Raw genomic sequence first — 26,140 nt, forward strand, 5'->3', positions numbered from 1 at the left:
GACGTCGCTGTTGTTGCTTATTATTGATCAATTATTTACCACACGGAGGTGCGTTTGCGGACGTCACGGCATGAGACATTCATCTCCTCGTGGACACGGAGAATGTCACCATCAATCACCGTCACCCTTCACTGTCAATCTCTCTCTCTCTCTCTTTCTCCGACTCTCTCTCTTCACTTGTTCTCTCGACTTTCCATCTTTCTACTTGACCTTTTTGTCTTCATTTCTTTCACCTTCTCCTTGTCCTCTAACTTCTCGTCCTCACCTTTCATCCCGCTCCCTCTGCTTTCCTTCACTCCAAGCTTTGTGTTTTTACCCGCTACATTTATTAGAAATGGTCACTGTGTTGTGTTCCCTTTGTTGTTTTTTGTCATTATTCATGGCAATAACATATTCTGATGCTTGTTAGACTAAAGCGCATTTGTCAGTATAATAAACAGTATCCCTTTGATCTGCGGCGCGCTCTCATTCAGCGCCTCCATTTGGGACTCCTCCGGCTCAATTCCCCATGAAGAATCCCCTTCGGAAGCTCGGTTAAAGTTATGCATCAACTTTGCAGCGGCAGGAAGGGAAAATAATGAAAAAGGGTTGATGGAAAGCGGCGCGGTGTTTTAACAATTCACGTCACCATCACACAAGAGTTTTGCTCCGAGATGAGATCAAACAGAGATATTACATCATTCCTGACCTTGAAGTCACATTCATTCTGTGTTTTTGAATTCTTAGATGCTTAGCAATATGCAGCAATCTAGAGAAGAGAAAATCTAATCGACTTTAAAGGATGATAATAATACCTTGCATGCCCGTTAACTTCCATCTCTCCTGACCGCTTCCAAAGCAAGACTTCGATCCTTCTTTCCTGGCAGTCTCTAATTTCATTTCACCTTTTCATTTCATAGACTTGAGATACCAAATCCATCACGAGAAAACATTTGGTGAACTTTTTTTGTCCGATTTAATTGTATTACTGTTTGGTAATGCATTTGCATGCAGAGACCATTTTGGAAAAATAATAATTTAACAAACCTTCAAACCAGTGTCCTTTTCACATCAGACAACTCATGAATACAACCTCCTTTTGGAAGCTGACTCAATTCTTATAATACTCGACTCATCTTTGACACCGGAGAGGGCAGAGGAACATTGCTTTGCTCTGTGTTCATATGCGATGATTACATCCTTTGTCTTTCTGTGCCCTGTTTAGATGCTCCCTGCTCGGAGCAGCAAGGCATGCTGTCCGGGCTGCTGCCGGACTCGCAGATCTCGGCGTCGTCCATGAGAGACATTCACGGCTCCATGGGGGCCGCCAGGCTGGTGGCCAGTCGGTCGGGCTGGTTTCCCAACCCGACGCAGCCCATAGCTGGGGAGGAGTGGCTGCAGGTACACGCGCAAGTAAAACACCGCAGTCTGTGTTCGAAGGAACTGCTTGTGTTATTTTTTTTCTTGCGAAAGAGACTGCCGTTTGAGAGAAGGGGCCACAGGCGGGGGTTCATTTTACTGCATCAGAAAGTAAATGCTGCTACTTGGCTCGCTTTGCATCTCAGTCAGCATCTTTTTTTTTTCCCTCCCTTTTTTTTTTTTTTCACGACAGGATCAAAATGAAATATAACACGCATCCTGCCATTGTCACTGGTTCTGCTTTTATTTATATTACTCACCACAGTCTTTGGGGAGACAGTTCTGAAAAATGTCCCCGAAAGGAGAAAAAAAAGAACAAACCCGAAACCAATAGTGATCTTTCGCTGCAGCACCTCCAGTGGCAACGCAAAGCAAGGCTATTTTGCGTGGTGCTGGAATCAGTGCACATCCGGCGGCTGCAGCTCAACAGAGGGATTCTCACAGTGGACTCCATGTTGAGCCACCGACTACTTCCTGCTCTTCAACTGACCCGGTTCATGAATTACAAAAGAAACATAAAAAAAAAGAAGGCCTTTTTTCTTAATCCCTGCAACGTGTTAAACGTTCGGTAATGGAAAAGCAGAATTAACGGACCGCGTCGGCCGTGAGGGGAACGTCAGCGCTCTCGTAATAAACCCGGCAGATCCGTGAAGCTTCCGCGGTCCAGATGAGAGAGTGAGCTAACGGCAATGAACGCCTTTGTCCGTGTTGCAGATCGACCTCGGCGTGCCCAAGACGGTGCGGGGCATTATTACCCAGGGTGCAAGAGGGCTGGAGGGCAGCACCAGCGCTGAGAACAGAGCGTTTGTCAGGAAGTACAAACTGGCGCACAGCTTGACCGGCAAAGACTGGACGTACATCACCGACAGCAAGACGGGGTTCGCCAAGGTAAAGGAGAAGGATGGCGTCTGTCTGACACATACATATGTACCCTCCTCTCTCTGATGGTCGCCGTCTGTTCTGCCTCATTTATACTTCATTTATAGCTGTCTTTCAACTCCATCCCTCTTCGCTCCCTCTCTCTCTCTCCCTCCCTGCTTTGTCATTTACAAGAAAAAAAAGCCATTTAATACAGCCTCTGATAATAATTCAATTTAATCACCTCAGTCCTCATTCTCGCTGCTTCTGTCTTTAGCCGCTCTCTAAGTCCTCTGTGCTCTCTCTCTCTCTCTCTCTCTCTTTCTCTCTCTCTCTCTCTCTCTCTCTCTCTCTCTCTCTCTCTCTCTCTCTCTCTCTCTCTCTCTCTGTGTCTCATCCTCCTGTTCACTCATCCCCTGTTTGACTCTCATGGGTGTTAATTAAAAATGTCTTTCCTGCATCAACACTGCCGGCAGTCTAACGCACTGTGAGACACTTTAAACTCTCCTCTCCTTTCTGAGTCTTAAAACGTTAATAGTACTTCTTAGTGCCGGGCTTCTCTCCCGATGCTAAAGTTCTGTTCTCTCTCATCTGCCTTTTCTTTTTAAATGAGCATCCTGGGAAATCCATCATACATTTGTTTTGTCTCCTTCTTTTATTCGAGAAATGGGGACAACAGATATATGCAATTCAATTAAAGAAACCAATGCTACAACTTTCACAGTCCACATTTTGAAAGCTTTTTCAGCTCGTAATAAATCTTGTGTTTTTGCCACAGGCTGATCACTGGAAAATCAAAGAAAACACAGTCTCCGGTGTTATTTTTATGACACGTGTCACACTGCGCTTGGAAACCGTGCTGATTAGGAGTGTTATATGACTTTTGGAGAGACAGGCTCACGGTGTTGCTGTTGTTTTTCAGTGAGACGTGATCGGTGGAATGACAATTTGAACTACCTCTGCGGCGAATACGTCTTTCTCCATTGTTTCAGGACACTCGTGCTCATTGTTGTCTCCACCAAAGAACAGTGTTTCAGTGCACCCGTCCTGACAGATGTATCAAACGAACATGAAGTCGAGCTTATCACTCATCACGTTGAATCTTAGGCTCGTCTCAGACAGCTTTGGCTTTAAAACAAACTCCAGGACAAGCAGTGACACATTTTCTTTTTTAATCACAGCAGGATCTTACTGTGCTGAGCTACAGTCAAAAAAAAAAAACGTTACCACTTTTCCACATTGAGTGAAATGAACTTGAATGACAGAATTGACAGGAAAACATCCTTCAAGCTGGAGGGGACGTGTTTCATCTTGACCCACTCCTCCTCCTCCTCCTCGTGAACTGAAAACAGGAAAGCGCTTTCTAATAACTCTAAACAACGCAACGTGCTCACATTGCCTTCGCCTCCCTCATAGATTTTCGAGGGGAACGGCAACTATGACACTCCTGAGGTGCGGAGGTTCGACGAGATCGTGGCCCAGTACATCAGAGTCTTTCCGGAGCGGTGGTCCCCCGCTGGGATCGGCATGAGGATGGAGGTCCTCGGCTGCGACCTGCCTGGTAGGAACACGCGAGAAAACACACTGTCACATACACAGATACACACACACACACACATAAACACATGCAGATAGACACAGAAGCACACTGATTCACATCAGTGCCTTCCTTTGTCTGTGACCCACACAGCCTTGAAAAAGTTTCACTAATTTGTGCCTGAAACTGACATTTTAATTTGAAGAAAACTATATTTAGCCTCTGGGCACATGGACCGCTGTTTTTAGCAGTATACTATATATCAGGTACAAAAGGTCACATGAGTGAAAACACACAAAAAAGTGTGAGGAAATGGCTTTATCTCAGAAATTACAATAATAAGTCACAAAAAAAAAAAATATGAACACAATGTTAAAGTTTTACCACGTTTTTCAAAAATGTTGGCTATTGATAGAAAGTGTAACTTTTAGTCTAATCTAAAAGTTTAAAAGTTAACAGTTAGATATTTTCTCAAAGTACTCACAAATAACTTTAGACCAATCAGAACAATGGTGGGCAGCACTTGTCCTTAACATAATACATATTATATTAAGATAAGAGATAAGATAATCCTTTATTAGTCCCTCAGTGGGGAAATTACAGGATTACAGTCGCACTGCTCACAAGTAATAAGTAATAAGATAAAAAGAAACAAGTAATATAATTATTGTGGATTAAGACAATTTATCAGCCAACTGTAATCAGCAACCTTTTTCCAAATAATACATATATCATCATAACTATTGTGACACTTCTGCATATAGATCTATATATATATATATATATATATATATATATATATATATATATATATATATATATATATATATATATATATAGATAGATAGATAGATAGATAGATAGATAGATAGATAGATAGATAGATAGATAGATAGATAGATGAAAATAAAAACTTAACTACAAACAAAGAAAAGAAATCCCAGCATTAATCAATCTGACGTGTGTAATCAGTGTGTATTGTGCACGGTTGGATGTGTGCGCGGGAGGATTAAGAATGTGTGTCTGCTTTCCTTTTTTTTTATTTTAATCTGCTGTTGTGCGTGTCTTTGTGTAGCTCTGTTTCTGTACGTAAAGTCTAGTATTTGTGTACTTGTGTGTCTGCGTATACTTTTGTTGCTCTATAGGAGCGAAGCAGCATGTCTGGACAGGGATTAACACGTCTAGGTCATGGGACTTACTGTGGCCAGCTGTGCAGCACTGTATGCTGTTCTCAGCCGGTTATGTTAATAACACGGAGCTCTGCAGCGCACGCGCTGCTGAGTGTTGATATGAATTATCAATACTGAGAATTTGAGTAAAAGGTTGTTCATAAAGAATGATGATTGAGTGTGAAGAGTGACAAATGCAGGCCTTTAGTCTGTGTGTGTGTGTTTCCTTATTGAGCTGCGTGGGTTCTATTTATTACACATGTTACTGTTGTGTGAGGCGTGTTAGCTGCTGATAGCAAATCATCCTCAGCCGCACAATAACTTCAATAATAAAGCGGACCGCTTGCATTTACTACTTGAGCGATAATGATGTGCTGCGTACATTTGGCAGGAATGTTTTTGTCTTAATATGTTATGAAGGCCAGAAACAGTAACTGTGACCTCTTTGAATGTTTTCTTCAGCAGACCTCTACTCTCAGTTGCAAATGGGGCGTTAAAATGCTTCTGCTACTCTTATGGCCAGCCTCTGCTCTCCTCTTCTCTCCTCGACATTCTTCTTCTCCTCTCCTTCTCACCTCTCCCTTCTTCTTCTCCTTCTCCTCCTCTCCTCTTTTCTTCTATTCTCACCTCTCCCTTCTTCTTCTCCTTCTCCTCCTCTCCTCTTCTCCTCTTCTCACCTCACCTCTCTTACTCTTCTCCAAGTCTCCTCCTCTTCTCTCCTCTCATCCTTTCTCCTCTCCTCCTCACCCATCCCTCCTCCTCTCTCTCCTTCATGTGCCATCACATCTTACTGCTTTAGTCAAGTTGTGACATGTGAGAGGTGAAGACAAGAACAGGAAATGACATGTACCTGTTCCCAGTGGACCTGAAGTGGGCTGTTGGCTGCAACTCATGGCCTGCTGCTAGAGTTGTGTGTGTGTGTGTGTGTGTGTGTGTGTGTGTGTGTGTGTGTGTGTGTGTGTGTGTGTGTGTGTGTGTGTGTGTGTGTGTGTGTGTGTGTGTGTGCATATAGGTGTGTGTGTGTGTGTGAAAGGCAGGGCGAGAGAGAGCCCAAAGGGAACAATATATCCTAGATGTGTCAGGACTAGCCGAGAGCTTGGCGATGATGGGGAGAGGAGAGACATCCTCTACTCTTAACACAAGTTTATAACAGGTTACCATGGTTACAATAGAGATGAAATTCAGGCGTAACATATAACAACAATAAAAAGTGATTCAAAACAAAGATTTTAATGTGTAGTACTGAGCACTATTGAGGTAAGTAGGGTGATTGAATACAATACCTGTAATACGATGAGAAAGCACTCGGTGGAAAAAGCAAACATTTTAGCAACACGCTTCATCCATTCATCATTCAGGGTGAAATGATGTCTTTACGTGGCTGAAAGGAGAATAGGCTGACTGTATTACATGCAATTATAGCCCATTTACCTCTGTCTACATCTATTTTACAGTTTTTCCAATTAAACTTTGTGGTTTCAAACTTCAGTCCTGCCTCAGTTTAAAGCGTCTGTAATGAGAGGACATAAAAGGTGGAATGTTTAGAGGCTTTTCTTCCTGATAGAAACTTCCCTTTTTTTTTCATTTTGAGTGTCGGTTGATTGTAAAGCGTAAAAAATATGAATTTGCTGCTCAGACAAAACAAAGTAACAGTGCAGCGTCGACGCAGAAAGAGAGCTTTGTGCTGGCCTGATTGTGTAGCGTGTACAAGCTATAAAACAACACTGGCGGCGAATGATTTATTTCTAATGGATGTAAATGTGTCCTGAACGTCCAATCATGCTGACTGCAACCTCTGCGATTGCACCGGCCGTGTTTTATCCTGCCCGTACACATTGCTTGTTATTGCGCCTAATGACATCATGCACATCATATCTGCAGCCGTCATCTCCGCCATCGAGCGCGGATCAACCTCTCGGCTATTGCAGGTTCAGTGATTGTCTGTCTGGTCTGTCTGCGCGCCAGATGTTTGCCTTCTGGATGTAATCCGCGCGCGATAACGCTTCAATCGCACTTTACACCGCAGCAACAGCTCCTGCTGCCACCCTTCAATCCCACCCACCGACACACACTAAGATAATTCTACATCTTCGCGGCTCAGGGCGAGTCGGTTTGATGGAAGTTCACTTTGTTGTCTGCTTTTTAATTGTCCCGAAGCGACGTCATTTTAGGATAATCACGCTGAGAGACGCATGATCTCACCAGTCGCGTAGTCACTAAAATGAAAATGAGGAGAACGGGAGGAGAAAACAACACATCTGACCGGCGACAAAAGAGACTTTGTCTCTCTTTTCGCTTGTGTGTTTGTGTGCGCTCGCAAGTGTTTAAATATTCAACAGAGTGCATCAGCTTCGGTTCACTGCACGCAGCTGTTTACACATAAGTCACAAGCGGACACACATTCAACTGCCGTGGCCGTCCCCCATAAATTCAGACACACACACTCGTAAACACACACGCACACGGCGACAGATAGAAGGTGAGATATAAAGTCTTACGGGGAAAAGGCCCGACAGGACATTTCCATCTCGGTTCTATGAGGAGAAATCCTCCGAGGTTGTCTTCCTCCCTCTATCTAATACTCTGCTCTTATATAAAGGCAGCGAGCACCAAGAGCGAGATTACCCCACCTTAAGAATGGCACCCTTCCTCCCTGCAGCCGCCCTCCAGCCGCCGCACGCTGAAGCGTCCTGCAGGGGGCTCCGCCAGCGCTTCACAGAACCAGAGTTACGATATGACAGCCTCCGTTTCCCCTCCAAGAGCTGCGGCATACGCCTCGAGACGCAACCCCACCGGCGTCGGCGCTGCCCGGGAGAAGTAAAGTAGTGAATTCATGAATTGATGAATAAATAAAAGGAGACATCAGCAGTGTAAGGCCATCACATGTTCACTGACACACACACACACACACACACACACACACACACAGTAGACGCAGCAATCAGAGTGGCCTTTGCATTGTTTAGTGCTTGGTTCCAGCCCTCTGTTCTCTGACATAAATAATAAACCGGGCGACCGTTACAGATGTTTGACATTTAATTTACACCTATATTCATCATTCTAAACGGCCAATCTACTGTCATGCTTTATGTCTAAGAAAACAACAACACATCCTTGTCCTCTCATTCACAAACCTGGTGTGTACAGTGTCTGTGTGTGTGTGTGAGAGTGTGTAGGTGTGTGAGCTTTGCACGTGGTTCAGAAGTAGAGACAAAGCCCATCTGATACGATGCCAATCACAACCCTCATATCCTCGAAAACATCAGCTTTAACAAACTCACAAAGAAATTGCTTTTCCATTACTCCCCCTGTATTGTTTTCGTATTTAAAATGAAGCGCACTGACCCGGCAAACAATTTCCTCACACGTTGGAGAGACAATCTCAGCACCCAATTACAGTGAAGAAAAAACAGATACGGGGTTCTTAGGTGCCACACAATGATGTAGTTCAGCATCTCATTATTGCAGCGAAGCCTCGTTGCGAAAACGGAGACAAAAGCCAGAATATTATTGCAGGATTCGTTCTGATTATACACGCTCGCCGTAGAGGCAACATGTAATTTAGGTCTTGTAACCCCCGACTATTGGATGTGAACTGAGAGCTGCCAGTTTTGTTCATGTTTTAAATGACTGAGCTATCAGAACATCTGCTATGCTCTCATCCCTTTCACTCCACACCTAGTTATTGGCAAGCAGGAAGAACACACACACACACACAGACACGCACACACACACACACCACCTGTTTGGCATTAAGAAACGGTTTGTTCATGGTTGTGTAAATACATGCCGGTTCTCAATTCTATTGAAGACCGCCGTGTTATGGGTGGAGTCAGAGTGGAAAATGACAGCGAGACACCGAAACCCACAGACGGAGAGAGAAAGCGTCTTTGTGCTGCAGACACGCTTCATTCGTCCGCTGGTGTGATTGGTCTCGAGTTCAGCATGTTGTCCGTCGCCAGCTTGTTTTTCCGGAACCAGAAGTGACACGAGAAGGTCGACCTAAGTAGATAGAAGGTAGATAGATGGAGAGATAGATAGGAAGCTAGCTAGCTAGCTAGCTCCCTAACTAGATAGATAGATAGCTAGGGAGCTAGCTAGCTAGCTAGCTATTCATCCCCAGGAGGAAATTCTTTTGTGGCAGCAGCAAGCAAATTTGAATAAAAATATGAAAGTATGAAACATACTCAATATATACATTCCAATAAAGTAGCAGTGTATTGAATTTAGGAAAATGAAATAATAAAGAAAGCGCAAAAATGCAAAATGTATACAGTGTATTTGAATTGAAGTGTCTATACAGTATATACAGTGAACTAGAAGAGAAGTTGATCCCTGAACATTGTTTTAATTCAAAGACAAAAGAACAACAACTTGAAACTAGCGATTGAGCTCATGAACATATATTTACTGAGATAGAAAAAGAGTAATTTTCTCATAGACTTTTAAAGGATCAGACTTCTTTTTACAACCAGTAGAGTCGCCACCAAGAATGAACGGTCGCTTGCTGGTTTCCCAGCGCCAACGTGGGTATTTATAAACGTTGTAAAAGCACTGGTTCACACAGTAGTGAGTACACAACTAAATGTGTAATATGCTAAATGAATAATGGCGTAGCGCCTTCACTGTGAGTTCCTTTCACATGTTGATGTTGTTGGACCTGGAAAACACACAAACACATCTGCAATTACAGCGGCGCCGGAGGGGGGGGGGATGTTGTTAAGAGTTTTTTTCCTCTAGAACATTTGGAGGTGTTCTGCTGTTCCAGGTCTCCAGCCAATCCTTCAGGTTTAGCCAGTGAGTGTGTGTGTGTGTGTGTGTGTGTGTGTGTGTGTGTGTGTGTGTGTGTTGTCCTCGTCCAACAGTGCTGATCGCTTTCGCATGTGAGCCGTGGCTCCATTCCAGATGCTTTCATGTGATTGGTGGCATGTGTCCTCAGTTACACCCACTCATCTCTCTCCTCTGCTCCTCCTTCTGTATCGTCGAAGAGATTAGTTATGAGATTTCAATATGTTGTCATTGTTGATAAATGTAGTGTTTTTAATACATTCATATCTTTGCACAGATGAGTGTTGTACATTTAGTTCAACCGTTCTGTTAATAGCTTTTAATACCATTCAAAGAGCAAGCGATGGGTAGATATATTATAAAATCATTATTATCAATTGTTGTTGTTTGGTTATTGTCATAGTTCAGATGTATAAACATACAACAACAAATTACTGGGTAGCAACAGTACAGCTAAAAATAAAAAAAAGCCTGCAGCTGATTCTATTATTTCAGTTAATAAAGTTACAGAGCTGACCCCGCTCTCACCATTATAATAAAACACATCGGAAGAAATGGAAAATAATGTTCGAGAGGGAGGTGCATTGTGCAAATGTGTGTGTGTGTGTGTGTGTGTGTGTGTGTGTGTGTGTGTGTGTGTGTGTGTGTGTGGTGTGTGTGTGTGTGTGTGTGTGTGTGTGTGTGTGTGTGTTCTGCAGTACGCACTCTGCCTCTGCCCGTTTGACTCTCTCCCCATCAGAAGAATTTAATCACTCCCGTCTCCTGCCAAGGCTCCTGTAACAACCCACCCCACACACACACACACACACACACACACACACACACACACACACACACACACACACACACACACACACACAGACGCACACTGCATCTCTCCCAAGTCTTCCCCTTCCCTTTCCCCCTGACCTCATTACCCTCATGGATTTGCTTCCGTCTCTTCTCTCTGCTCATCGTTCTTCTCACACAGTTTCTACAGAGCCATCTTTCTTTCATATGATCCCTCACCTGTCACATCCTTCTGGATTCAAGGCTGAGCAAAACCTGTTGCCAGGTGCTAGCTTTACTTCATAGTGCGTGAAAGCAGCAAAAACAAATCTCCCACCAACAGGAAATCATTCACGAGGCCGGAGCCAGGCCAAAACCCTCAGATCAAGCATTGTGCAGATTCCCAAACGCGTGGGTGTAAAAATGGAAACTGATGTGACCTGAAGGGATAACCGTCCCTCCTGACGGACGACACCAGTATGTCCCCATGTGGGATGGAAAAAAAAAATCAATAGCAGACGGGTTCCCAGCACACACAATACGCTACGGACAAAGATGTTCCCGAGTCGAGTGCCTGGAAGCCGGAAGTCATTTTAAAACTCACATACGCTCGTGCTCTGTTCACCTCGAGAGGAGCGTCGTCCATCTCTTCCCTCTCGAAAAGCATCACACATGGAAACACTCAGGGTTGAGCACTGCTTCATTGTGGCTGCATGTGTGTTTATACGTGTCTGTGTGCAAAAATGCTTGTCTTTTTTCCAATGTAAATATTTAGCTTTGGCCCGCCACCTCTTTGCGGGATTTTCCAGATCTGCCTGCCTCTTTTTCTCTATTTCTCTAGATCTATTTTTTCCCCCATCTATCAATCCATCCAACCATTCCTTCATCCATCAAACAAATGCAACCATCCATCCATCTATCCATAACACAGAATAAGGACCGGCAATCATTCTCAAAGTCTTTTACCCTAATCCATAAAAATCCATGTAAAAAAAACCTTTATGTTTTCATTTTTGTTTTCGTGGGTTTTGGATCCAAAACAAGATGATACATCGCAAGTTCATCCAATACAATAGATTTGATTTGATGTGAAGACACACACACACACACACACACACACACACACACACAGACGTAGTTCATCCATGACCCAAATTGTACAGTCTATCTACATACCTGTAATTTATTATGACCAGAAAGTACTGATTGTCTCTTGGAAGTTGTTTAAAGCATATCCTTGTTAACATCTCACCGCTTGGTGATCTAGAAAGCTGCCTTTCTTCTGTCCAGCGGAGTTAATGGCATACTTAGCTTAATGGCTTTTGCCACACTAATTTCCTCTGCAGCTAACTACTGTTCACTGATGTCGTTAGCCGTTCATTGCCGGCAGCTTCTTTTTTATCATCTCAGTTGTTGTCGTACTCAGCTTCACACTTAAGGCTACAGTTGCAGACGCATACGTTGTGCTGCTTTGTTTTCACAACGGACTAATGAGCAGTTCAGCTTCCTGACACGTCGAGCTTCTCTGCGTTGCCTCTCGGCCTCTTTTTAGCCACGTTCGAGCATTGCTGCTTGGTGGTTTACACCGACGATGCATTGTACCGGGTTGCAGACGTTCTCCCGCTCCGTGTATAGGCAGTAAAACCTGTGGTCCAGTGTAGCACTTACCGTAAAAGCAGATATTATTGGTAGCATGCTGCACAATGGGCTAATTAGGCATTTAGTCTCGAAAGAGTTTCCTGCTGTAAAGAACTCATTTTCCCGCCTACTTATCTGCAGAAGAGGGAGCCATAATTAGTCGAGCACTTTAAGCTACACATAAATCAAACCTGCACTTTTGGTATTTAAGTACAGTTGTCTGATTTGCCATTCAAATCGCTGGCAATGATTTTCATCTGAAAGCGCTCATGTTTTCCTCCACCACGTCTCATTTGATGTCATACTTTAACATTTAACATTCTTGGTGGTGCCTTGACTCAAATTTTACTTGTTTCCAAGTTTCCTTTTTCCCGAAGAACACATTTTCGACTCGTTTTTTGTGCATTGCCTAAACTCATGGAGTATTTATTTTTTCCAAATTTGGATGGAGATATTTTGTAGCAATAATGTTTCTAGCAAGAATATCCGGTTATAGATAGTGCTGCTGCACGGTTTTGAGTCACTTGAAAATATTTTTTTTAAAAGCAAATCTTACTAACTAAACCAATCACACACACACACACACACACACACACACACACACACACACACACACACACACACACACACACACACACACACACACACACACACAAACACAGAGTAAGTCAACCACATACTAATTAAGTAAAGGAAACTCCTACCAACACACACATGCACCATGTCACCGATAATTTGAGTAGGGACGACAATCTCTCTTACTCAGACACACACACATGCACACACACACACACACACACATACCCAGTGTCAGTAGTCATTATTTAGGCTGACAGAGGTAGATTTATACCCAGAGCTCTTTCCATAATTGAACAGTTTTTCGTCTCTCTGTTTCCGCCTCGCCCTGCTTAGTCAGCAGCTTTACAATGAGCCCTTGGGCCTATGACAGTGTGTGTGTGTGTGTGTGTGTGTGTGTGTGTGTGTGTGTGTGTGTGTGTGTGTGTGTGTGTGTGTGTGTGTGTGTGTGGTTAACCGAACCGAACACCTTCTGTTTCTCAGTTTGAGGTGTGTGAGAGAGAGAGAGTGAGAAAAGGAGAGTGATGGCAGGTTGCTGTAACTCAGCGGCGCTCAGGATGACCCGTCTGCAGAATACAGATGAAAAGATTGCTGTTTCTTTTGAATCCTTATGTTTAAAACATGTCCGACTCTGTTACCAAACCTCACTTTTCCCACAGAAGTGACTGAACACACTTTAACAATGCATGCGTCTGTTAGTCACATTTAGTTTTTAAAAAAAAGTTCCTGCAAAAGCGAGTTAAAAAGTGTATTACTTGGTAACAAAATGAGCATAAAGCAATTTATTCTTATTAGTTTACTGACCTTTACAGTAGCTATAGCGAAGATCCTGAAATAGGAGCGGGTAAAGAGAGATGATGAAGAGGATGCGGGGAGGGAGGAATAACAGGAGAGGGGACGACAGACAGAGAGCAAAATTGGATTAGACGGGTTGAGAGGAGATGGAGTTAGAAATGGGAGGCTGACAGGAGCTGTGTGTGGTCACTAATTATGAAAATGGTGGTGAGAGGTTGAAAAGGTTGTGTTCCCTTCTCCATGTCTCGCTCGCTTTTTCTGTGTGTGTGTGTGTGTGTCTGTGTGTGTGTGTGTGTCCTTCCCTCTCATCTCCATGCCTCCCTCTCTTCCCTCCATATGGGGGGCTAATTGCAGTGGTAAAGGGCACCAAATTAAAACAGCTTAATGTCAGCAGCTGGGAGCTACTTATCCAATGTTGATATCTAATTCTGTGTATGTATGTGCGTGTGTTTGCTTGCTACGTGCGTGTGGGTTTGTGTGTGTTTGTGTGTGTGTGCGTGTGCGTGTTGGGACGGCAACATGAGGCCTCTCTGTTTGGGCTTACATAATAATCGTGCATACTTTCACTATGAGCAGACTGTGTTAACAATTCAATAAAGTTATGCACATACACAAACACATTAGAGCTGCAGAGAACTCAAAGCTATTAGCAAAGGTTAGGAGTTCACACTAAACAAGATACACACAAACACACAAACACATGCAGATCGCCAAGCGAGCCGGTCACAGAAACATCGAGAAGAACCAAACAAGCAGTAAATCAACAGCGGTCTCAGATTTACGGAGCTGGTGGTTAGAAGCGACATAAAATAACACCACGAGACAGAGTTACAGCTGGTGCTCAAAAGGGTTGAGGGGAGAGCGAGAGATGGCAGGAAAAGAGCAAAAGAAAAAGACGCACTATTAACAAAGAGAGAGAAAGGTCTGCGGGCGGACGAAAGCAAAGAAACACGTGGAAATCAAAATACGCTGCAGGGAGAGATGACAGAAAGAGAGCGAGGGAGAGAGTTATGGAGAAGAAAATTGCGGTTGTGGTAAAAGAGAGAGAGAGAAAAAAGGCGAGATAGGGTTTCGCTTCTACGCCGGAGAGGTACAGAAAAAGAGAGATCAAGTTTGTGTATGTGTGTGTGTGTGTGTGTGGAAAGAGCTTTTTGTGGTGTTGATGGTGGTTTTGCACAGGAGAACTGCATGTGGTCAGATTCATGGTGACAAATGACAGAGAGAGGAGAGAAAGAGGGAGGAGGTTTGGTTAGCCCGGTGACAGACGTAGGGAGGAAAGAAAAATGAAAGACGGAACGCGAGATGAATGGCAGAAAATGAGAGAGAAAGCAGTCGTTTCTAAGAATAATTCGGCGAGAGGTTTGTGGCGTCAGCCGGCCAATCTGCTGTTCCCTTACGTCAACGCAGAGGCTCTCTCTCTCTCACACGTGAGCGAGAGGGAGCTGGTGGTGCATTCAGGGCCGTTTAAGGAACCCTAACTAACTGGAGAAAGCTGCTTATTAAGACCAGAAGGTCTTGAGGTTACGATGGCATACCGCACTGCTGACGCGCGTGTGTGTGTGTGTGCGTGCGTGCGTGCGTGCGTGCGTGCGTGTGTGTGTGTGTGCGTGTGTGTGTGTCTCTGTTTGATCCATCATACACTGGTCACATGCTGCTGTGCACCAAGGTCAGTGTGAGTGCAGCATCTATCATCATAGCTGTGTGGGTGTGTGTGTGTGTGTGTGTGTGTGTGTGTGTGTGTGGGTGTGTGTGCGTGCCAACCTGCAGTGGGTAAAATGAGCAGTGTGGCACATTCTTCTTCTTCTTCAAATGCCAGCTCAGTGCTTCAGCTAACTGTGTCACCGCCTGCATAATGACAAGCTTCAGTCTTAATACACAGTCGTGGAAAACAACAGTTTGTTCAGATACCACTAGTGACTGTGTAATAACTTAATCTGACTTTACTCAAACATTAGTGACTGTGTAATAACTTAATCTGACTTTACTCAAACATTAGTGACTGTGTAATAACTTAATCTGACTTTACTCAAACATTAGTGACTGTGTAATAACTTAATCTGACTTTACTCAAACATTAGTTACTGTGTAATAACTTAATCTGACTTTACTCAAACATTAGTGACTGTGTAATAACTTAATCTGACTTTACTCAAACATTAGTTACTGTGTAATAACTTAGTCTGACTTTGTTCAAACATTAGTTACTGTGTAATAACTTAGTCTGACTTTGCTCAAACATTAGTTACTGTGTAATAACTTAGTCTGACTTTGCTCAAACATTAGTTACTGTGTAATAACTTAGTCTGACTTTGCTCAAACATTAGTTACTGTGTAATAACTTAGTCTGACTTTGCTCAAACATTAGTTACTGTGTAATAACTTAGTCTGACTTTGTTCAAACATTAGTTACTGTGTAATAACTTAGTCTGACTTTGTTCAAACATTAGTGACTGTGTAATAACTTAGTCTTGCGTCGCCGCTACATTGTTATAATGCTACTATTTTGTGACGTGAAGTAGCTGTCGAACAAACTGTGAATATTTATACTTTGGTTATTCCATGTCCAGTATTGTATCTACGTATTGCACAGTTTGTGTGTGTTTAAAGGTAATTAAACTAAATGAAAGCAGCTTAACTCAAAGCTTAAATTAAAAGTAACCGATGCTGTTAGTTGATGAAGATCTTTTGGACAAGAGTCAATATAACTTGTTATGGATCCTGCATGAATACAAGGCCCAATGGTCTCCTCAGGAAAGCTCACGCAACATTTAACACATTTCACTGTCTGTGTTGATATCTTCTGCCAAGTCATGAAGTTATTTTCTATTCTGACATTCTTCTTTTGTTTTATTCTGACAGAAATCACAACTGTACCTGACACTGTGACCCCCACCCTGCCCCGAGTGGACCAGACCACTGCTGCAATGAGACCCGGTAAACACACACACACACCTACACACACACAGACCAGCACACGCACTCCTAATTAAAGCACTCTCACGCACAACATCTCCACACGCGCTCATGCATATTTCTTTCCCGCACACATGCATTTGTGTCGTCTCTGTCTCTCGTCCGCACACACTCACACTCTTAAGGTCAAGCGCGTGATGTCATCGCGCACCCCTGGGGCCTCTGGGCTTTTGAAGTCTGGTAGATGCAAAGAGTCCCACAGGAAGCTCTGCTTGAGTGAAAATAAGCTCTCACAGCCAGAATCTCACCTTCTCACACAAACACATATTGAGGATATGATTTCAAGGGAACGTGTCAGTGACTGTCGGGCTGGTAGCCTTACAGGGATAAATTAGATAGGGGTGTCGTTTAAAATGGCGCTCGTTGATGGATTGTGTTGCTGCATAACTGAAGGCAGTGACTTAAACTGAATACAGTGCATTTTAAACTTCATATTTTCTTTACTGTCTTCTTTACTTTCAAATATCTGCTCTTACTCCTCTCACATCGCCCCTTTTTTGAATTGTATCTCCACTTTACTGTGTACTTTCTATCCATCTATGTCCTAACTATGTCTCCTTCTGACCCTCTCCTTCTGTCTCACTCACTCTCTTTCCGCATGATCGCTCTTTCACGCTAATAATATGTATTCATGCTGCATATTGACTTGTCCTATTGCGTGAACACTGTTGCCAAAACAGTCAGTCAAAAGCAGACGCTCCACCAGACGTTTTTTTTTTTTTAATTCACAATCTTCTTCTCTCCTCCGTTTGACCGACAGCCACCACTCCGTCGCTGTCGGCGGTCTGCGACTTCGAGCAGAGCTTGTGCGGCTGGTCGGCCGATCCCCAGTCGGGCGCGAGCTGGTCTCTGCACACGGCCGGCGGCGGTTCAACCGGACACGGCGCTCACGGGACGAGGCAGGACCTGGCGCTGGGATCAGACAGTGAGTCTTTTTTTTTTAAGTGATATCGAATAGTTTGAGAAATCTATATCGTATCAAGCGCGTTCTTTTTTTTAATGACACTGTATTACTGGAGGTTCAGGTCAGCCATGAACACAAAGGGATCACGGGGCGAGTTTGGAATCTGTGCTGGAAAACTTGTTTTATTTTCTGGATTGAATCGATATTGCATTTAAATCACTTCCTCTGCTGTTTGCAGCAATCGCATCCAAATGATCAACAATGCATGTGTATTGTTGTATTGTAAGAATTTAAAGGGACAATCCACCTATGCTAAAGATTTTAAACTTTATAAACTACTAAATGCATGAATGCATATCACTGAATATTGAGTTTCCCAAAAAAAAAAACATTGACACCACTCACTTATGCTGCAGCAATTTTGGGAAGTCTTACTTGCATTCTTTTTTAATTTTTTTTCAATACAACGGTAAACATTAAGTCTTTTAAAATAAAATATTTGTTGTACAAAGAAACAGTGTTAATTCTACTTGATTACTTGTAGTAATAATTACAAGCATACACATAGTCTTGCTTTAATCAGATGCATTTATCATATTAATATCAAACTTCACACAGAAACTTCCCCGTACAAACATTGAAACTTTGCGAAAAAACATTCGAGTTCGCGTCTCGCTGGGTATTCTTCATTTCAAAACATTTCTCATTCTATAAACACAGAAGAGAAAGCACCGTCACGTCGGGACGTTTGAAGACTTTTGTGGCTAATTAAGAGCAAAGTGGTTGTAAGTTGCAGATCCCGGTGCTGGGAGGAACCACTGACAGCAACTATGATGCAAGGATTTCACTCTGATCTGCTGGAAGAGTGTGCGGGCGTGACTTAATTGGAGTTTCTTCCATTTCTTTTAGGTTTAACGGTCTCGCTTTCACAAACCTAGTTTGTTGTTTAATCTCTCATTTCTCTGTCAGCCTCTATTCTTGGATTTAAACTCCTTCCCCACATGTTCTTCCCCTTCACTTCATCTCTGCTTTATTCACTCTTGTAGCATCTTCTCGCTTGCTCCTTTCGCACGCTTTATTACCCTCACTTCTGCCTCCTTATCTATCACTTTCCTTTCCCTTCATTCCAGCCGACATTTTGTTCACCCATTAATGTCACTTCAACTGTATTCTCGCTCACACTTCTCCTTGTTCCCCCCTCACCATGCTTCTGTCATTGCTTCCTTCCTCTACGCGTCCTCCGGTCATCTTTTTCAGCTCTAACTCACACTGTAGTGTATTAAGTCCCTTTCCACTTCCATCACTCTCACTCCATCACTGTGATCACCTCTTCCTCTCCTCGCTGACCTCTCTCGTCTCCTGTTTCCCTCAGTGGTACTTGCCTTTTTCCACATCTGTCTGTCTTTAATAAGACAGCAAGAGGATAACTAAGACTGTTTTATCCATCACACACACACACACTTTCACTGCCTCACGTAGCTCTCTCTGTCTCTCTTTCCCACACACACACACACACACATACTTCCTGTACTTGCACACCCATAAGGCACACACATCACCCAGGGCGCTCTGATAAGTCAGATGATGGCTTTGACAGAAGTGCTGCCTTGGCTCTTCAGCTCCACCTGAGGCGCCAAACACACACACACACACACACACACACACACACACTTCCGCAAACCACTCAAGGTGGGCCTGCCCGTGTATTAAACCCTCAAGGTGTGTGTGTGTGGGTTTGTTTCCCACACACACACACACACACACGACCTTGCCACTCACCAAGGTTTTCTGTTTATGTGCCCAAGCGCTCCAGTTCATGGTTGACTGAGCAGCTCCTTTAGAAACAGACAGGGTCGTGACATCAGGCAAGGCTCTACATCACACTCGGCTGCTGGGCGTCATGATGTGTGTGTGTGTGCGTGCGTGTGTGTGCGTGCGTGTGAGTAATTGATATAGCAGCGTCACTGTGTCCGTGTTAGACAGCAACATGACGTTAAGTCTTGTTCTACAGCAACACTAGCGCAGCGCCCTGTCTGGAAGCTGTCTCGATATGCAAATCAAATCCCCATCCCCTGTCGCTGAAAGCCCTTTTAGGGGGTTTTCATTCCGTAAAAGAGAAAATCCGACCCGAACAGAGCTCCTAAGTTATTCTTTTGATCTCAGATAGGGCGAGACTGCAATGCTATATACTCTGTGGAGAATTCCATCGAAAGAAACCCTCCACGCTACTCGTCGTCTGAGGTGATTAAGTTATTGATCAGGAGAGGAAATGAGAATGAGGGAGGGTTGAAAGAAGGTAAAGAGAGACAAACAAATCATGAGAAGTTATTTGATGAGGTCACTTTAATGTGATCCAAAAGGTGTCAGAGAGATACCAAATATAAACCCATCAGTTTTTCAACCTATACTCAAAGTGTAAGATTAGCATAATGCAACATAAGGATCCAAAAGTGAGTCTTTTCCTATGTAAAACAACATTATCACAAAGACAAACGACAAATGAACCAAAAAAAAACACATACAATTGATATGTATCACCCAAAACACACAAGCAGGCATAGACAGTAGTAAAAGAAAAGAGGGAAAAGTGAAATTCAAACCCAGATTCAGTTTACATGTAAACCATGATCATGTGCATGCAGGGATACAACACGACACAAATTACATGATTACACTGCTGACGGAGAAAAAAGCAACGCGGGAACCTTTCAAAGAAGTCGCACAATGTTCTTTCTCTATCTGCAAACATTTCCTGACAATGCATCTTGATTTGCTTTCCGCTCAGAGCCACTAAAGCATGATGAGTGTGTCTTAGTGGCCTAAACCTAAATAACCACATGCAGGACTCCAGACGCAAACCCGAATCTCCCATGTCAAACTCTCGTGCAGTGGGCACAATTATCCACGCGGCAATTATTTTGAAGAGACAGGGTTGATCTGTAGCTTTGAGGCAGGAAGCATTTTCTAAGCGTAAGTGACATCACTTGCAACATGACCAGGAAGGCGGCTCGGAGCAACCAGAGCATTAAAAACTACTCGATGCTTTTTGCTTTGTTTGCGGTGATCAGGAATGAAATCTGTGGAGCACGAGAAAAGGCCGAGTCATGCTTTGTGAAGTGCAGTTATCTCAAGAATTGTTTGTCGGTGAAGTGAAGGTTGCATACGCATAATCTAACTCTGCATTTAAACACTCATAAAATACACACTTGTACTGCACACGTCTACATGAAGCCAAATCAATAAACTCACACACACACACACACACACACACACACACACACACACACAAAGATAACCGCGAATGAACTGCAACAGACACCAACGCACACACAAACACACATCTCCCTCCGAGCCAATTCCACATCCCTGCCTCTCCCTCCCATGGAGAGTTGTTAATTAATTCCCTCCCTTTGTACGTTCACCAAGATCAAACGAGGAGAAACAGAAAAACACAGCAACTTTCCCTAACTGCACTTAATGAGCAACGGTAATTGAGGTCCCCTTTTGCATCGCCTCCAAGTCAAGAAACAGAGTTACCTCAACCCAAATCCATTATTCATTCAGTGTGATGTGCTGCAACATCTTTTTTTCTTCTTCTTCTGCGGCAGGGAGAACACAGGTGGAGATGGATAGATAGATGGATAGATAGATAGATGGATGGATGGGTAGGTAGGTAGGTAGGTAGGTAGGTGGATAGATAGATGGATGGATAGATAGCTTCTCTTCTCTCTTTTTCTCTCTCTCTCCTTATGAGTTGTCACACACAGCGTCCGTCTGTCGATAAAAAGACTATTTGCAGCCCCAGCAAAGCTTTTACTCTGCAGCCATAATAGACAAACTAGACCCACAGCCAAAACACAGCAGCGAGCTAATGATTATGCTCCTGTTTGGGATGGAGAAAACATTGTGGCTCTGCCTTTCTCCCTCTCTTTCTCCCTCTCTTTCTCCCTCTCCCTCCCCTCCCCCTTTGCCGTTTTTGCTCTCTGTCCATCAATTCTTTGAGCTGAGAGGAGAGAAAAGGAAGTGAATTAGATTGAAAGAAAAAAAAAACCTGATAGAGTGAGTGTGCGTAGAGGAAGCACACACACACACACACACACACACACACACACACACACACACACACACACACACACGCGCGCACTATATACGTTCACAAGCGGTATTGGTATGATGGCTGTGCTGACTAAGTAGCAAAATCGAAGAGAGCAACAGAACAAGGTGTCAGCATTCGGAGTGATTAGGGCTGTTTAGCACTGTTGTGTGCGTGTGTGTGTGTGTGTGTGTGTGTGTGTGTGTGTGTGTGTGTGTGTGTGTGCGTTTGTGTGTGTTCATTTGTATCCATGGCCATTAGCGGCCATGATGAAATGGCAGTCTCATTTGCGGTTTAAGCCTCGTACCACAGGACGATGGAGGAAATGGCTTAAACGCTAAGCAACCCCATTCCACTGCATTATTGCATCATACTGTACGTCGGGCCTGTTTCACCGGCGAGGAGCGAATCGGCTTCTCGTGCCGCAGCACTGTCACAAATCACAAAGCTCATTATAATGAAATTAATTAGAAGAAATGAACTGCAAATGGCACACGGGCAGAGCCCTGAACGTACGCCCCCGCGCTAAAAGGAGCGGCGATGAATCAGTTTAAAGGTCACGGATGTATCGTTTGTTACAAGGAACGGATCTACGATACGTGGCTGATCCTGCAACGAGACAATAACGAAAGCATCCGCCGCCTCTCGGCCCTCGTCCTTTTCCTCTTCCAGACTTCTCGGGGAACTACCTCCACCTGGATGCGGGCGCCCACACCCAGCGCAAGCGAGCCCGGCTGCTGAGCTCCGAGGTGGAGCCGGAGCGAGGCCCGCTCTGCCTCCTCTTCTACTACCAGCTCCAGGGAGAGGCCCAGGGGAGCCTGAGGGTGCTGCTGAGGGACAACGACCAGGAGGAGACGCTGCTGTGGGCTCTCAAGGGAGACCAGGGGCCTCACTGGAGGGAGGGCCGCACCATCCTGCCTCAAAGCCCCAAGGAGTATCAGGTAAAAGGCTCGTTTCTGGACTCACTGCGGGGAAACCGACACGCACGACCGAGCTTATTGTAACATACCGCTCTTTTTCCACGATCCAGGTGGCATTCGAGGGCTTTTTTGATCACCCGACCAGAGGCCACATCAGAATAGACAACATCCACATGAGCAACAGCATCGAGCTGGAGCAGTGCACACGTAAGTCCCACAACCTGTGTGTCAAGATGTCAAGATGGCCGCGCAGGCTTTGTTCAGTCCATGCAATTATCTGTCTGTCTGATTCCCTCCCTCCTCTCCAGCATGTTCTCACCAGAGACCGGTTGTGTAAGAGAGAAGAGATACACACTCATGATGCTTCTCGTTTACACACACGCGCACATAAAAATATATATATATATATATATATATATATATATATATATATAAAAAGAAAGTAGGCCACAAACGGCCTTTGGGCATGGATACTAATCTATCTTTCATATCTCCCTCTCTCTATCTCCTTCAGTCTTTTCCTATTCCCCCCCTTCCATCCCTTCGTTTCATGATTCTTCTGGTGCTTCCTCTCCTTCCCTCTCGGTCCCTCAGCCTCGTCTCTCAGCCGATCCGTCTGGGCCGTCGCTGAGCCACCGAGCATCACGCGTTCTTCTGTCTCTCTCCCACACACACACACACACACACACACACACACACACACGGACACACGCTGAGACTGATGTTAATACTGATTGGCTTCCATTAAGGGAGCGTTGTTATTACTGCAACGGGGGGAGGAGGAGAGGGGAAGCGGATTTACCTGAAACACGCAGACGCAGGATTAGGTTTTAAATCGTGCACGTTTCATTGTTTGGCAAACGCGGTTTGAAGAATATCATTAATATCATTTGGTGGAATGAAGCACAGCAGGACAGTGATATGTGCCTGATGCGAGCACACATGCAGGCACAGAAACACACACGAACACACACTTGATGTACAGTGACGTAAAACTACCCCCGTTGTTTTACAACAATAACCGTGGACTCATGAAGACACGTTCTCTTTCAACCCGGTTTGATTGAGTCTGGTATTAATCTCATCTCATCTCACCAGTTGTTCAGTTGGGCTGATGGTATTTTTATTAACGGAAACCTAGAGTGCAATTTTTGCAGATATTTTGAATGAGATTTCTCGCCATTCGACACACAAAGCCATGAGGGGGAATCCTCAGCGCGTGTTATAACAGCCGTGTGGCGTCTTCTGGGGCTCATGGGAAAGCTTTATTAATAACACACATGATGATGTCATGGTGTAATCTCACTTAGGGTTTGTTTTTTTTTTACCAGGCAGGCCGGATCTAATAAACGCAGATATCCAGTTGCATTCTGGGAATTGAAGGATCCAGCTTTATTTTTACATTTCTAATGTTCTAACTCTTTGGTTCAAGCGTGATGTCTCAGATGACATTTTTTCCTAACATTTAAATATATTTTATGAATGACGCTGTCACTGCCGTTCTATCTGGGACAACATCTTTACTGTTCACCTCGTTCACTTTTCCCATCAATATGTTTCCACCAGTCTCTTTTCATATGTTTTTCTCATTATTCCATCACCCACCCCCTCACACCTTATCTTTTCTTTTTTCGTCTTCTTTGCTTTACTTGTGCTGCCATTCTCTTGTTTTCCCTCTGTGTTTCTCTCTTTTTTTTCTCCCTCGTCTCTCTCGCTTTCGTACTAGATGTCGTATCCTCCGGCAAATAATAAACAGCAGTAAATTTCAGTCCCTGTTCCCGTGACCCTTTAACTTCCCTCCACCCTTTTCTTCCCCAGTCCTCTGTTTCCCGTCTCTTCACCCTTCCTTCACTCTCTTCACCCCTCTCTTCCATCCTCCCACTCCTTTCTTCTCCTACGATTGACACCTCTAGTGCCACCTTCGGAAAAGAGAGAAATAAATGGCATAGCAAGAAGAAGAAGAAAGTGAGAGCAAGTCAGAAATGACAGACACACAAAGAGAGAGATACATTCATGCTTCCTGTCTTTCAACCCATGCAACCCACTCCTTTGTCTCCCTCTCTTTATTTTCTCTCCATTTTGTAAAAATGACTGTCATCCAGGAAGATTTATGGGCTTTTAGAGTCCTAAATCATCTCGGAACTCGACAAATCCTTATTGATTTTCTCAAAAAGGAGAAGCACGTGCCTTCACCAAAAGTGCCGCGTCGTGCAGTTTTTGCCGTTTTAACTGCATTGAAATGCATTTCTGTTAACAATCATCAGAAACATAGTTTTTCCATGTCAATTTAATTATGGAAATATGCCACTGAGACTAAGCAAATCTCGAATATGATATATTTGGTGCAGTATTTCATATTGTAAATGGCTACTTTATAATTAAATAAATGTATTCGATTGGAAATCAAGTCACGCTCACATTGTATCCTCGTGGTTGAGCTTATTCTTTTAGGGAATGGCGTGACACCGAGGTCTTTGCTCTCACTTTCTGCATCATGCTGCACCTGAAAGCGATAGACAAAGCAGCGTTGATACAGTTCAACGGTTCATCTTTTATCCCGTCGACGCTTTATCTCACACGTTAATCAACAAGCGTCATCAATAACATTTCTTTTTCTCTCTCTTCTCCAGAGCCTTTCCCCGCCTTGACTCCTGGCATAACCAGTAAGTTCTACTTCCTGTTCCATATGTACTTCCTGTGCCAAATGTCTGTGCTTTCTGCTTGTTGCTCAGCTCAGCTCGCAGCACTGCACTGGCCCCGAGTGACCTCGATAGTGCACAGTAGATGTAGCATACGTCTAAATACACGTCGAACACACGTACACGGACAGAAAAGCCCTCCAGCTATTACATCATCTCCAACCAAATCTAACTATGGTTTCTGACCTGTACACTACTGTAAGTTACTGTAGTTACTACATACATTTCAAATTTCTTATAAAATATATACCTTATTGATGGATTTTGATACATTTATTCAAAGAACGGCGACAACGTTGCGACGAGACGGAATGGATCCACTGCATTGTTTCAGCATGACTCCCTGCATGCTGGGCTGATGCTCTGTTGTTTCTCAATGAGACAATGACTATTTGCTGCTAACATAAACACATAGTTAGACATATTTACGACGACCACATTGGCGGGCCGTAATATAGCAACATGTGCAGTTCCAACGGAGCAACATCAGCGTGTCTTTGCACTTTCCACAGACCTTTTCCAGCCTATCACGGTGTGCACCACGATGTGTGGTTTCTTTTCTTTTGTGTTGCTCGTATGGTACATTAATTAAAAGGGGATATAGGAGCAGAGGTAAAAAGCATGAGGTCATGTCTGAACAGTCCCCATCTGGTTGTTTTCTTTGGTTATCAATGAAAGTAAAAGAACTGAGCAGAGCTCTCTGCTCTTATTCACTCAGTCCAAACCAAACGACTTCTTAATTGTAGAGCGCTGCACACATTCGCTTCTCATTCATTCCTCCTTCCTGATTTGCTGTCACCATGTAGCTCTCTCTCTCTCTCTCTCTCTCTCTCTCTCTCTCTCTCTCTCTCTCTCTCTCTCTCTCTCTCTCTCTCTCCATCCCTATTTCTTATTTCTGCCCTTTTCAATATTCTGCTCCTCCTTCCTTCTGCTTCTCTACTTCTCTACATCTTTTTCATTCCCTTCCTTGTCTTCGTTTTCAGTTTTTCATTTTCTCCTCTCCTCTCCTCCCCTGTTTCCGCAT

The 26,140-nt window shown here is 43.9% G+C and overlaps 1 protein-coding gene across 1 annotated transcript in view; it reads left to right on the top strand.

Annotated features, from left to right (window-relative positions):
- The window catches only part of LOC137782629 (neuropilin-2-like), an 88,738-nt gene that overhangs the window by 51,393 nt on the left and 11,205 nt on the right, over positions 1-26,140 (top strand). Inside the window, exons 9-16 of the mRNA XM_068572072.1 lie at positions 1,205-1,380; positions 2,113-2,286; positions 3,673-3,817; positions 16,387-16,461; positions 17,261-17,425; positions 22,170-22,438; positions 22,528-22,624; positions 25,048-25,080. Coding sequence (XP_068428173.1) covers positions 1,205-1,380; positions 2,113-2,286; positions 3,673-3,817; positions 16,387-16,461; positions 17,261-17,425; positions 22,170-22,438; positions 22,528-22,624; positions 25,048-25,080 — 1,134 coding nt within the window. The remainder of the gene's footprint in view (positions 1-1,204; positions 1,381-2,112; positions 2,287-3,672; positions 3,818-16,386; positions 16,462-17,260; positions 17,426-22,169; positions 22,439-22,527; positions 22,625-25,047; positions 25,081-26,140) is intronic.

Source organism: Clinocottus analis, unplaced genomic scaffold (genome assembly GCF_023055335.1).
Source record: "Clinocottus analis isolate CAN_PGR_092001 unplaced genomic scaffold, fCliAna1.0.p SCAF_12, whole genome shotgun sequence".
Taxonomy (NCBI): Eukaryota; Metazoa; Chordata; class Actinopteri; order Perciformes; family Cottidae; genus Clinocottus; species Clinocottus analis.